We start from the raw sequence: 15,144 nt of genomic DNA, 5'->3' as shown, positions 1-15,144 counted from the left end.
CCTGCTCCTAGTTCTTATGTTCTTATGTTCTCCTTGGATTGGAGAAGGTTGAAGGGAGAATTGATTGAGACATTCCAAACTGAATGGTATTGGAGGAGTAAATAAGGAGAAACTGTTTCCCGTTAAGCCTATACTGACCCTCCAAGCACCCTACCTAGGTCCACTCCCCTGCCCTTTCCCTATAGCCTCCCCTAACCTGTACATCAGTGCAGCTTCACTGGGCAAGGAATTCCATAGATTCACAACCCTTTGGGTGAAGAAGTTCCGCCTAAACTACTGCAGCTTCCTTCTGCCTCTGCCCCCTTGCCAAATTGAACAGTCAACCAGCTTTAGTCTTTGTACTCAATTTTCCCATTAATAAAGCCAAGATTCACACAGGCACCATCATATCTGCCCTGACCAACTGCAGAAAGGGAGAATCCCTTAGGTGGAGGAGAGATTTAGTGCAGCGCTGACATCCTATCCAATTAGTCAATATTACAATTACGAAGTGTGCTAAATAAAGCCTCCATTTGTCAATAGTTTTCCCCCCTCAAATACTGGTTCTTGACCATTTGAATGGACACGTAGAATCACAGAATCCCTGCAGTGCAGAAGGAGGCCATTCAGCCCATCAAGTCTGCACTGACTTTGAAAAAGCACCCCACCTAGGCCCACACCCTATCCTCATTACCCCAGCTAACCTGCACATCTTCAGACCGTGGGTGGAAACCAGAGCACCCAGGGGAAACCCAAACAGACAATCACCCAAAGCAGAATTGAACTCTGGTCCTACCGATGAGATACCAGTGCTCATCCCTCTGCCACCCCTCCAGGCTGTCATGTGGGAGCTTCCGCCAAGTCAGTCAAGGCCTGTGAAGGAGTTAAAAATGAAGGCAGTCTAAAAGTGCTGAGTGGTTTCACTTTACAGATATTTGGTTGAAACGGCAAATGGAAGAAATTTGCATATATTTTCCAGGGCCTGAGATTGCTTTCATGTAAAGGGAGCGTTAAAAAGAACAATTTTGACAAGCTACAAAAATCAAGCCACAGCTCAAGGACTCTTGCGCAGCTTTCTAAACAGGCACCATTATTTTCTCCATCTCAAGGAATATTTAAGTATGCATATATAATTCTCCATGTAAATAATTGTCACTATTTCAGAGCCACTTCATAATCAAACAACTTTACAACTGTATTTATAAAAAAAGTCACCTTTAATTCACATCATACAAAATAATTAATTCATTGTTCCACTGACCAAGCTTAAAAAATAACTGAGTAACTTCAAATATTACACTTTCATACAAGATTACCTAGAAGCTAACGAACGATTTCTGGGATAGTGCAGAATATATTAATTGTAACTTGCAATTTAACTAGTGAGAATCCAAAAAACAAAAACAGGATCGATGAAAGTGAAGTACACGTAATAAAATGTGGACAGTTTTAATTAAATGCTGTACGTGAATGTTGCATGCAAGTGCGTGCTACAATTTCCCCCATCTTTGAACAAAGATTTAATACTCTTCCAAAGCATCTGTAAAGGCAATGCCAGTATTAAAAGTTGGAAGTGGAAGACAGTCAAATTTAAAATCCCAGTTGTATATATATATATTTATATCTGATATGTACACACTCTAGCAAGAGGCAAATGGCAAATAAATTTCTTGTCCATAACCAAGTGCTTATTGGCAACTTCAATTTATTCCATGTCCCGGCACATCGAGACAAAAGGTCAATGATTCGCCAGGTTAAAGGATGCTCGAAATCTCTGTGACGCACTGTCACGTTGCAAGACCTGGGGGAGTGAGCCACCCGTCACCGAAACATTTGGCATTGCAAACAGACGTGACTAAACGGGCCCCCTGGGCAGATGAAGGTGTGGATGCTGTCGCAGTCTCTCCAACAGATCTTCTTCCGTTGGTTCCTCTAGATCATCTCTGTTAAGTTTTAAAACTAGAATTAGCCCAAAGGCATTATTTGGTTGACAATTTAAGGCTGCAGTTGACAAAGTGACATTTTCCCCCCGGTGCAAAAACTGGAGAAAACGGCGAGTGAAACAACAAAAAGCAGGCAATTTCCAGGGAGGATCGTAAAACACAAATCGATACACCAAATAAAACCCAATTGTACAAATCTCAAATCGGAGAAGTTAAAACACATGAAAAAGACAAAGTGGTATCACAGTTCATGGTGACACCCATTTAGGGAGTGAATGACACCATTTACAATATCCCAACCCTAAAACAGCTCGAGAGAGAGAGAGAGAGAGAGAGAGAGAGAGCCAAGTTAAAAACATTTGGATAAATTGACCTGAAGTCTGGGGAAATTTCCCATCACCCGGATTAGATAATTAAGTGCCAAGACGGCAAAGTGACTGGAACCACCATTTATATAAAACTTTCCACAGCTACTGGGTGGCTCTAAGCTTCATGTCAATGAAGGACATGTAGGAAAGTCATCATTGCCAGGCCCCACTCTCTCTCCATTTAATTAAATATTGCTGCGCTCAGCTGAATCAGACATCCGAGTCTGTTCAAGCATTTACGAAATGTACGTGGGCGAGCAGGTTAATTGCCCTTGAACGGAGGGGCTTGCTGGGCCAATTCAGAGGGCATTTAAGAGTCAACCACATTGCTGAGGGCCTGGAGTCACATGCAAGCCAGACCAGGCAAGGACGGCAGATTTCCTTCCCTGGAGAACATTAGATGAACGGGGTTTTCAACGATAATTGACAATTTCATGGTCATCATTAGACTTTCCCGATTTTTACTGAATTTACATTACACCATCTACCACGATGAGACTCGAACCCAGGACCCCAGAGCATTATCCTGGTCTCTGGATTACTCATCCAGTGGCAATACCACTGCGCCACTGCCTCCCTTACGCACCTGTAAAATAATATTTACTTCAGCTGTCTAAGAGATGGCGAATTACCATTTGGCACTGGTTTAATTTTTTGACCCATGACTGCAGTAGGAGTCCTTCAAAATTAATGCATCAGTAGCACAAATACTGTATCATCACAGGAAAGAACTTACCACCCAACCTTCTCCCCAGATAAGCCTCATTTAAGTCATCTCTGCAAAGTAAGCCATTTTTAAAGTACTGTATATGATATACTCCCGATTTAACAATGGCCAATGTCACTAATTGTGCACCAACTGCCGTTGAAAAGGTAGCGGTGAGCTGCCTTCTTGAACAACAGCCGTCTATATGGTGCAGGTACACCCACACAGCTGTTAGAGAGTTTGTGGGTTTTGACCCGGGCTCAGTGAAGGAATGGCATGCAATTTGGTGGAGAAACTCCAGGTGGTGCTGTTCCCAGGTATCTGCTGGCCTAGTCTTCGAGATGGCAACTTTCCTGGGTTGAGAAGGTGGCAAGGAGACTTGGTGAGTTCCTGCAGTGCATCTTTTAAATGGTACAAGAGCTGCCAGTGGTGAGGGACTGCCAATCATGCAGACTGTGTTCTGGGTGGTGTTGAGCTTCTTCGGTGTTGTTGGAACTGCACTCACCAAAGCAAGTGGAGTGTATTCCATCACACTCCTGATTTGCGCTTTGTAGATGAACAGTTGACTTTGGGGAGTCGAGGTTAGTTGCTTACTGCAGGCTTTCTAGCCTCTGACCTTCTATTGTAGCCGCAGGATTTATATGGCTATATTCCATTCAGTTTTGGGTCAATGGCAAGCCCCAGGATATTGACAGTAGGGGATTGTGATGGCAATGCCATAGAGTGTCAAGGGGCGATGGTTAGATGGTTTTGGTACAGACGGTCATTGCCTGGAATTTGTGTGGCACGAATGTCACTTCCCACTATCAGCCCCAAGCCTGGATATTGTCCAGATCTTGCTACATTTGGACATGGACTGCTTCATTAATCGGAGTCATTGTGAACGGTGAACAGGTTAGCAAACATCCCCACTTCCGAACTTGGAGGGAGGGTCACTGCAGGGCCGTGTAGATCCAATGTCATATTAAAGTTATGAGGAACACGATCAAGGAGCCCAAAAATGGTTTAGTATTTTCATATTAAAAATCACTCATTCAGTGCAGTTAGCACAAAAAAAAAGACGGTTTTAATAGAAACGGGCAAGGTGACAATTTTAAATGCTCATCAGTCGACCAAGGACTAAGTAGAAGACTTCTAGTTTTACTTTTAATATTACTACCAATATGAAAGCGTACTTGTACTGATGGGTATCGCCACTCACCTGAACATGTCCTGCACACTCATCTGATATTCCGACTCCTGATCAGAGAAGGATGGATGGTAGCTCCGATCCCATTTGTGAATAAAGTTCTGCAATTCAAAAAGCATATTGTAATTTCTACACCCCCACATCAGAACACATTAAGGGGTACCATTGAGGGGTACCAACGTGGGATTGGAGCCACAAATCGGCTCATTTCAGAGCTCCTGGCTACCAGGAAAGAGGAGCCATCAGCAACAACAATTCTTCCTCCTGGCAACCAGCTCATCAAATGCCTCGATCCATCAGACCTTTCTGGTATTTGGTAGATGGAGAGGGGAAAGTGCACAAGGGCAAGAGCGATGGAGGGGGGAAAAAAAAAAAGAGACCAACTTTGTTGTAGCCTGAGATATTTCAGCGCACAAAGAACAATTGTGAAGATCGTTCTTTTATCCTAACAAATGCACACTCAAGGACAGAATTACTGAATTAGCTTTTAATTGTAAATCTGGAGCTAAAACAGATCTGCTTCAAGGAGGAACCTTGGTGAACAAACAAAAGTTTATGCATCAAGCAGCTTTTTCGTCTTTACTTAGGAATTGCTAAAGCCCCTCCCCACCCAATACTTACCTCAAGAATCAAAGCCACAAAGAGGTTAACCCAAATGACAGAGGATACCAGCCACCAGGCTACAAAATAGAGTTTGGACCACCTGCGAGATCAAAAAACTCACTTTAGAAATTAAAACAAGGCGCCATCCATTATGAAACGTGGCTGGCAAAAAAAATTTTAAATCTTGAAAGGCAACAATTTGTACAGAAACAAAGAAAACATTCACATTAAAATTTGAAACAGAAACTGGTAAATTAGATTTCTCCGCAGCAATCTCCTCTTGGCAATGAGTTGGTGGGGGAGGGAGGGGGGAGGGGAAATAACAAAAAAAGAGTCGAGAAGGAAAAAAGGTCATGAAATATGTGGAATTCCACAAGACGTTGGTAAACAAAGGCCGTTTGATTCATGCCGCTGCTGCCTCACCATTGGAAAATCCCAGTCCCCCTACATTTTTCCCAGGCTCTTTAAAATATTCATCTGGCTTTAAAATCCAGCTCCTCTTAGATATCACAATCGACTTAGCTACACAGCCGCTTGTGGTACAAGGATTACACAACCCAATAACTCCTCCCGGGCTCACAGCTTCCTAGTTTTGATCCCGCCGCATCTCAAGTTCCATCACTGGTCATCAATTCGCAAGGGCTATTTTTGTTGTCGAACCTCCAAGATTATGAAATTGACTGCATGGTTGCAAGAAAGCCAATTGACGCGAGTAAATATTGCGCAGGAGGTGCAGCATTAAGCAGTTTTGAAGGAGGAGGCATATGCCACTTGAAACATTGACTATATCTCTTTCCACAGGGGCTGTAAACTGGCCGAGTATTTCCACTGTCTTATTCTGCAAATGAAAACAATGCAGTTGCAGCAGCTGCTCAGGAACAATCAGACAAACCAACGCTCAATTCATGCATGGCCTTCTCCATAGGCATTGTGAAGTTAAAAGACTTCAGCACAAATAAGAACTAAAATCCAACTTCCCCTGTCCACCTTTTAGACAGAAAACAGACCCCTGCATTCTTCTCTTCCACAGTTTTATGATGTGGAGATGCCGGCGTTGGACTAATTGCCTCAAGCCAGGACAGTTGGCAGAATTTCGCACGCCCAGATGGTGGGGGGGTGAATGTAATGCGACATGAATCCCAGGTCCCGGTTGAGGCCGCACTCATGTGTGCGGAACTTGGTTACAAGTTTCTGCTCGGCGTTTCTGCGTTGTCGCGCGTCCTGAAGGCGGCCTTGGAGAACGCTTACCCGGAGATCAGAGGCTGAATGCCCTTGGCTGCTGAAGTGTTCCCCGACTGGAAGGGAACATTCCTGCCTGGTGATTGTCGCGCAATGCCCGTTCATTCGTTGCCTCAGCGTCTGCATGGTCTCGCCAATGTACCACGCTTCGATCTACAACACAGACTATGCTGAGAGACTCAGCCGTCGCATCTCTCACACTCCTCAACCACCTCGTACACCAGCTCTACAGCAGACAACGCAACATGGAAACCAAGATAGAGGCCATATTCTCAACTTGCGCTCAGGTTGCGGCAGACCAGCTGCGGAACACGGCCACACAGATGAAACAACGATACTATGCCACCTATATGCACACCAAGAACAGGAAGCTTGAGAAACTCGGTTCCCACCAGCAGCAGCAACCAAGCCTCCCCCCGTACCACAGTAGAAAACAATACAGGGAAATCTATTGTCAACTTGTCGGACTACACCCTTCAACCAGACAAAATCGAAGTCCTCAGCAGAGGGCTCAATTTCTGCACCACCACCAAAATGGACCCCATCAGTCTCGCGGCAGACACGGAGGAATTCACCAGGCGAATGATGCTCCAGGAATTCTTCCACAGGCCCCAAGAGGCCGACAGCAAACCAAGGAGATTACCAATGAACCGGAACAGCAGACCGAGAGATCTGCGGTGCGACAACCGAAGAGGAAAGCGTCGAATTGGACCCCTCCAGAAGATGCTGCCCTAGACCCGACATGTATGCTCAAGCCGTCAGGAGTCGCGTCAATGCCAGATTCATCAGTCGCATTCACAAGACAGCCCCGAACGTCAGCCAAGCACAACGCAACGCCATCCGCGCTCTCAAGACCAACCACAACATAGTCATCAAACCAGCAGAAAAAAGAGGGGCCACCGTCATACTGAACAGAACGGACTACTGCAAAGAAGTATACCGACAACTCAACAACCAGGAACACTACAGACAGTTACCCACAGATCCAACCAAGGAACACATCCGCCAACTCAGACTGATCAAGACCTTGGCTCCAGACCTTCAGAGCAACCTACGTGCTCTCATCCCACGTACTCCCCGCATTGGAGATCTCTATTGCCTCCCGAAAATACACAAGGCCAACACACCAGGCCATCCTATCGTTTCAGGCAATGGGACCCTGTGTGAGAACCTCTCTGGCTACATCAAGGGGATCTTAAAACCCATCGTACAAGGTACACCCAGCTTCTGTCGCGACACAACGGACTTCCTACAGAAACTCAGCACCCATGGACCAGTTGAACTAGGAACATTCCTCGTCACAATGGATGTCTCGGCACTCTACACCAGCATCCCCCATGAAGATGGCATTGCTGCAACAGCCTCAGTCCTCAACATCGACAACTGCCAATCTCCAGACGCAATTCTGCAACTCATCCGCTTCATTCTGGATCACAACGTCTTCACCTTCGACAACAAGTTCTTCATCCAGATGCACGGAACTGCCATTGGGACCAAGATCGCACCTCAATACACCAACATCTTCATGCACAAGTTTGAATAAGACCTCCTCACCGCACAGGACCTTCAACCGACGTTATACACCAGATACATCGATGACATTTTTTTCCTTTGGACCCACAGCGAATCATCACTAAAACGACTACAATAAGTAGTCAATTACATCAATAAGTTCCATCCCACCATCAGACTCACCATGGACTACTCTCCAAAATCAGTTGCATTCTTGGACACACTCGTCTCCCATCAAGGACGGTCACCTCAGCACTTTGCTTTACCGCAAGCCCACGGATAACCTCACGATGCTCCACTTCTCCAGCTTCCACACTAAACACATTAAAGAAGCCATCCCCTATGGACAAGCCCTCCATATACACAGGATCTGCTCAGACGAGGAGGAGCATAACAGACATCTACAGACGCTGAAAGATGCCCTCGTACGAACGGGATATGGCGCTCGACTCATCAATTGACAGTTCCAACGCGCCACAGCAAAACACCGCACCGACCTCCTCAGAAGACAAACACGGGACACAACCGACAGAGTACCCTTCGTCGTCCAGTACTTTCCCGGAGCAGAGAAACTACGACATCATCTTCGCAGCCTCCAACACATCATCGATGAAGATGACCATCTTGCCAAGGTCATCCCCACACCCCACTACTTGCCTTCAAACAACCGCGTAACCTCAAACAAACCATTGTTTGCAGCAAACTACCCAGCCTTCAGAACAGCGACCATCACACCACACAACCCTGCCATGGCAATCTCAGCAAGACGTGCCAGATCATCGACATGGATACCACCATTACACGCGAGAACACCACCCACCAGGTACGTGGCACATACTCGTGCGACTCGGCCAACGTTGTCTACCTCATACGCTGCAGAAAAGGATGTCCCGAAGTGTGGTACATTGGCGAGACCATGCAGATGCTGCGACAATGAATGAACGGACATCGTGCAACAATCACCAGGTAGGAATGTCCCCTTCCAGTCGGGGAACACTTCAGCAGTCAAGGGCATTCAGCCTCTGATCTCCGGGTAAACGTTCTCCAAGGCGGCCTTCAGGACGCACAACAATGCAGAATTGCTGAGCAGAAACTTATAGCCAAGTTCCGCACACAAGTACGGCCTCAACCAGGATCTTGGATTCATGTCGCATTACATTCACCCCCCACCATCTGGCCTGGGCTTGCAGAATCCTACCGACTGTCCTGGTTTGAGACAATTCACACCTCTTTAACCCGGGATTACCCCTATCTCTGGATCTGTAAAGATTCAATTACCTGCTAATGCTCGCATTCTAAGCACTGTCTGGCATCTTTGAATTTGTCTATATACATGTTTCTGGAACATACCTCTTCATTCACCTGAGGAAGGAGCAATGCTCCGAAAGCTAGTGTTTGAAACAAACCTGTTGGACTTTAATCTGGTGTTGCAAGACTTCTTACTGTTTTATAGTTTCACCAGAAGGAGTTTAGTGGAACTGATCATGGCATTGAGCAACAATGCTAAACTCCATTCAGTTTGCTTTCAGTTCCCAATTTTGTCACAAGGTGGTGCTTCCTGATATGTAACATTCTACACAAGTCCAGTGAGGGGGAAAAAAGGGAAAAGCAAGGTCTATTGACAATAGTTTTGAATTGTGCAACACTGCAACCTGACAAAAGGAAGCAACAACAATCAATGCCGATTATTGCACATTAGTTTTGATGGCAAAACATTTCAAGCCAAAAAAAGGATTTTGTTGAAAGAACAGGGTTTATAAAACCACATTATCATCATCTGGTCATGTTATAAATGATGGTGACTTTCAGAAAATTATACACACAACTCATGATTATGATACAGTCTCAGTGCACCATTTCCCTTCAAATATTGCACTTCAAACCCATAATTTCTAAGTCTAGTTAATCTGATTGGGGTTCATTCAAAAGGAAGACAAAATGTTCATTAAGCCAGAAGCAACCATTTTCTCAAATGAAACCACTGCATCCCACCCAGGGACCATATGGCACTAGGTTTTTAAAAAGGGGGGTAAATCCACGCCACACACACCATGCCAAACATCTGTTGACAATCCAAGATAGTGGCTATTGCCATGCCAGGAAAGCCACTCGACAATCCACAGTTACCGCCCCATCGCTCTGCTCTCCAATATATTAATGAGGTCCTGGAATATCTCCTGCTAAACAGACAACCCCCCCCCCCCCCCCCCTCCCCCCACAGGAAGCTGTTATGCCACCCCCCTCCCAATAGGCAGATGATTTTCACAATAGCTTAGGACAGGACCGGACATCATTTATAGCAAGGCTGATCTCCAGAAAAGGCCCAAAGACAGAAATGACCTTTGTTGACTTATCCAGCACCAATGACACTATGGTGCACAGGCATGTTGCTGAAACTTTCCAAGAATAATCTGCTGTGTGACATTCAATGGCATTACCATCATTGAATCCCCCACGATCGACATCTTGCGGGTTACTATTGAACAGAAACTGTACTAGCCATATAAATACTGGGTCAAAATCCTGCAACTCTCTCTCTAATAGCACAGTGGGAGTATCTACACCCCAGCGACAGAAGTGGTTCGAGAAGGCAGCTCAACACCACCCTCTCAAATGCTGGCTTAGCCAGCAAAGCCCACAACCCATAAAAATGAATTTTTTTTTTTTTTTAAACCCTCCAACTAATCAACTCCATGATCAGCAACCAACTGTTTCAGTGCGGACCTTGGAGATTAAATCAGCGGCTCTCACACAACCAACAGAGTTCCACAGGAATCAGTCCTTGCACCAGCTCTCAAATGTACACATCACTGACCTCCCTCAAATCGCTCGTTCTCCCCCAGTCACAGTTCCTCGTATATGCTGACAACATGACCCTGGCTTCAGATCATTTATTCACTAAAGGCCAATTTCTCGGGAGGTCTAACTTCAACAAACGGAGACAACTCAAGGCCAGGGAGGAACTTCCATGATCTGTTGGGTGGCTGACCACCCACTCACTACGCAATGCCCAAATACCTTGGCATCACCGTTGACAGTAGATCAACATAAATAGCAACATTTCCAGAATAGAGGAGTCAAGGTCAATGTGAAAGTGATCTTGGATGCAGACTAGCATCTACCACCTGGAACAGCAGAGGCAAACCACTGGGCATTGCTTCACCTGCCCTTGGTTTACCCAACAGAATATTGTTGCTCAACCCAGCTCAGAAGCCACCACACACAGGGCAGATATCCACCTCGAGGATGACTTCTGGAAAGTTAAGACCAATACAGCTAGCACATAGTGAAGCTCCCAATGTCCTCAGATGGATATAAAAGGTAATTTTTTCCCCTCGCTGACGATTAATGCTCTCTGGAATTCTCTATTCCAGAAAGCAGTGGATGGCAGGTTATGGTCTTCAAGATTTTCGAGCGACAAGGGAGTGAAGAATTCTGGTAGAGTTAAGACCACATCAGATCAGCCGTGATGTTATCAAACGGCAGGATGAGTTTGAGGGGCTGAATGGCCTACTCCTGTTTCTAGTTTGTCGTACAAATTCACAACAGCCCCACCTCTCGTCGGTGCACCTTCTTGCCGATTGCAAACCTCACCAACTGCAACCCGAGAACGACCAGCGTGAAGGCCCAGGTTGCAGCCTTCCCTCAGAAACATCAGGAGAACCCTCAATCATTTGGGAGAGGTCAGGGGAGACGTGGTCACTTGCTACTCAGGCGGAACAGAAGAAAAAGCTGCGGCCATCAAAAAAAAAGACCACTACCACATACTGAAACCCTGCCCAGAGTGATCCATTCCTGGTGACATCACAACCATTCAAACGACAACAACTGAAGCCGCTGAATAAATGCTCACCTTTGACAATGAACTTGAATTACTTTCACAACCATGCAAATAACACAAATTTTTAAAGGGGTTAAATTGGAACAGCAGATTGCATAAACACTTAGCTTGTATTTCCTAAACTAGAAGAGATTGAGGGGTGATCTGATGAACAGCTATGAGACTGAAACCATTTCTTGCTGTGGGGAAAATGTACAAGCAATGTACAAAAAAAAGGGACATGATCTTTAAAAAGTTGCAGCCAGGTCATTTAGGAGTGAAGACGGAGACTAACATTCTCCAAGAAGTCGATAGAACTCTGGAATGTTCTCTCCCTAAAAAAAGGTAGAGAAAATTTGGAGCTTTCAAAGACCAAAATTGGTAATTTTTCTCGACAATAAAAAAGGGGTCTGGAGCAAAATGAGCAACTCGAGTCTGGAGTAACACAGCCTCCCAGTGTGTCCCCACATCTACATTCACGTAGCGCCACAGTGCTGATCTCTTCAAATCAGAGACGAGAACAGGGTAGGAAAACTGGTGGATTTAACAAAGGGGAAACTAGTTCGCTTGAGCCCAATTGCAAATCAGCATGGATCAAGATTAATGGCAAGGTAGAACTCCAGAGATAGTTGAGATTCCAATCAGCAGAACGATTGACAAAAAAAATCCTCCTCAAACACCATTTTAAACATCTACTCACGGACTTGCATATCTTGAATATACATCCAGGAAAACCTGCCAGTTGTTTACCACCATTAGATCCCAAAGGGTGACCAAAGCAGCCTATCAAACAAAACAAAATGATTAACCATTTAAGCTATTATAACCGACCTCCCAAGTGTTCACATTGTAAGAGACGTGGCTGTGTCAAAAAATAATGAACAGGTTTTGCTTCATTTTTCCCATATTAATGTTGTAAGAAATTAGGTTCTTTAATAAACTGGTACTTTCTGCATTGTATAGAACTCTGTTCAAGATTAGCTAACAGTGTTGGTTCTCTTGCTTTCTCGCACGAAAGACACCATCTAAACAGGTCCTGAAAACACCATGGTCACCGAGTTCAGGATTGCATGTTTGCCGTTCCCAAGTTGGTAGGATAGTATCTACCTGGGGGGGGTCAAGCAGCCACATCTTCAGATGGACCAGAGAAGGAAGATGGCCGAGTTCCTTTGACTAGCGAGCAGAACGACACCATAACAAGCTACTGAAATCAACACGCGCTGTGCCAATCATCCATTTGTCCCCTGGGGTTCATTAACCACTCTATGTCCTTTCGTCTAATTAATTAATGCATTGTATCTAAGCTGTTGCTTCTGTCGACTACCTGCAGCCCCCGAATCAAAAAATCTTACCATGTCTCAAGACTGCCACTCAACTGCTATTGTAAAAGCGTGTCGCATTTATTCCCGGATCAATGTGGCTCGGAGAGAATGATAACTTACAGCAAAGTCATTAAAGTTGTTGGGCCAATAACCCAGCTGTTCATAGGTACCGCACTGAAGTGTGAGATTCGCCGGTGAAATGCTGGAGGTCAGACTGTAAAAGCAAACACATAACACACCGTCTCCTTCAACTTTTACAAACACAGGAATTCCGGTAGCAGCCTTGACCAGCTAGGTCGCATACACGGCAGCTCCCGCCGGGATCGGGATTGCCGGCCGTTAAACGGGGTGGCAGCGACACTTGAAGGGCGGGGACCGGCACGGGAACAGACGCTGGTGAGGTTCCCCCCCCCCCCCCCCCCCCCCCCCAGTGCTGTATGGAGGGAACCAGGAGCGGGGCCGTAAAATGTGAGATTGCGGGAAGACAGAGCGGATCCGGGAGGACAAAATGGCAGCAAGCGCAGATCGAGAAACATGGGCCAAGTGGGCCAGAGAACAGCAGGACCTCTCGAGGAGCTGCTTCGCGGAACTAAAATCGGAGATGCTGGCCCCCATGAAGGCCTCCATGGAAAAGATGGCGGAGGTCCAGAAGGCACAGGAGAAGGCGATCAAGGAGGTGGAGAGGAAGGTGTCTGAGAACGGGGACAAGATCCTGGGCCTGGTGGACAGGGTGGAGGCGCACGAGGCCCGACACAAGAGATGGCAGGAGAGGCTGGATGACCTAGAGTATAGGTCCAGGAGTCTCAACCTACGGATCCTGGGCCTCCCTGAAGGTGCAGAGAGGGTGGACACGAGTACGTATGTGACGATGGTGAAAAGGTTCCACCGCTTTACAGACAGAGAGCGTGTCCTGCGGTGGGCAAAGAAGGAGCGGAGCAATAAGTGGGAGAACGCGAGATTCGCATTTACCAGGACTTGGGAGCAGAGCTGGCGAGGAGGCAGGCGGGTTTCAACCGGGCCAAGGCAGTCCTCCACGGCAAAGGGGTGCGGTTCGGGCTCCTGCATCCGGTGAGGCTTTGGATAACGTACCAGGACAGGCACCATTATGTTGATATGCCGGACGAAGCGTGGACATTCATTAAGCTTGAAAAGCTGGACTTGAATTAAGGGGCAGCTGCACGTGGGTGAAACGCGTCAGCGGGGATGTGTAATTGGAGGTTGGTCTGGTGTAGGACTATTCGTAGAATTTAAGTTTGTTTGCTTTTCTGTTCTTGTTTATTGTTTCAGGAGGCGGGGTGACACCCGGGTTGTGTTGTCCGGTGCTCCGGAAGGATCCGGATGGCACTTGCCCTCTTACCCTGCGGGGGGGGGGCCAGAAGAGGAGACAATAGTAAGTTTGGAGATAGAGGCGGAGTGGCTGGGGTCAGCTGACTTACAGAAGCACAATGGGGGGGGGGGGGGAGATCAGTGCTGAGTGGGTGCTTGGCGGGGGGGGGGGCTGCATTTCTGACTGATGGGGAGCCAGTTGTTGGGTACAGATGGAGAGTCGGGTTGGGGGGCGCCTCCGGCTGGAGCGAGCAGGGGGCACGGCCACGTGGCTGGCCGAAAAAGGGAGATGGCTAGTCGGCGGTGGGCAAGATCCCGGACCTGGAGTCAAGTGACTTGATTTATTTTTTGTGGGGGGGGGGGGAAATTTCATACAGTCTTGGACCGGTCTAAGTCCAGGTCGGGAAAGAGGCCGGCGGTGGCCAGGGCCCTGTGGGAGTTCATGGATCAGATGGGGGGGGGGGGGGGGGGGGGGGGGGGTGTGGACCCGTGGAGATTCAGGTGGCCAAGGGCGAAGGAGTTCTCCTTTTTCTCCCACGTCCATAAAGTCTACTCGCAGATTGACTTTTGTGTTGAGCAGGGCGTTAATCCAGAGGGTGGAGGGGGCTGAGTATTCGGCCATAGCGGTCTCGGACCATGCCCCACATTGGGTGGACCTGCGACTGGGGGCGGAGTGGGGGCAGCACCCTCTCTGGAGACTGGATGTGGGGCTGTTGGCGGATGAAGAGATATGTGGGCAGATAAGGAGAAGCATTCAGGACTACGTGACAACGAATGACACGGGGGAGGTAACAGCAGCAGCGGTTTGGGAGGCTATGAAGGCGGTCATCAGGGGGGAGTTAATCTCTATTAGGTCCCAGAGAGAGAAGAGGGAGAGGGCGGAGAGGGAGAGGCTGGTGGGAGAGATGCTTCGGGTAGATAGGAAGTACGCGGAGGCCCCCGAGGGGGGGCTGCGGAAGGAGCGCCGGAGATTACAGGCACAGGGAAGGCGGAGGCACAGTTGAGGAAAGTGAAAGGGGCAGTCTACGAGCATGGGGAGAAGGCAAGTAGGATTATGGCGCACCAACTGCGCAGGAGGGAGGCAGCCAGGGAGATCGGGGGAGTGCGGGATAAGGAAGGTAACACGGTGTTGAGCCC

General features: G+C 47.3%; 1 protein-coding gene across 2 annotated transcripts in view; it reads right to left on the bottom strand.

The window, feature by feature from the left end:
- Positions 1-1,183: 1,183 nt before the first annotated feature.
- Positions 1,184-15,144, bottom strand: part of tpcn2 (two pore segment channel 2) — a 51,887-nt gene continuing 37,926 nt past the window's right edge. For both annotated transcript variants that reach the window (XM_038808403.1, XM_038808404.1), the window contains exons 21-25: positions 12,802-12,895; positions 12,060-12,142; positions 4,807-4,888; positions 4,198-4,286; positions 1,184-1,922 (exon numbers count right to left, since the gene is read on the bottom strand). In XM_038808403.1, the coding sequence (XP_038664331.1) occupies positions 1,835-1,922; positions 4,198-4,286; positions 4,807-4,888; positions 12,060-12,142; positions 12,802-12,895 (436 nt within the window). In that variant the 3' untranslated portion in view covers positions 1,184-1,834. The remainder of the gene's footprint in view (positions 1,923-4,197; positions 4,287-4,806; positions 4,889-12,059; positions 12,143-12,801; positions 12,896-15,144) is intronic.

Source organism: Scyliorhinus canicula, chromosome 9, assembly GCF_902713615.1.
Source record: "Scyliorhinus canicula chromosome 9, sScyCan1.1, whole genome shotgun sequence".
In the NCBI taxonomy this organism is placed as follows: domain Eukaryota; kingdom Metazoa; phylum Chordata; class Chondrichthyes; order Carcharhiniformes; family Scyliorhinidae; genus Scyliorhinus; species Scyliorhinus canicula.
This window is presented reverse-complemented; position numbering and strand designations above follow the sequence as displayed.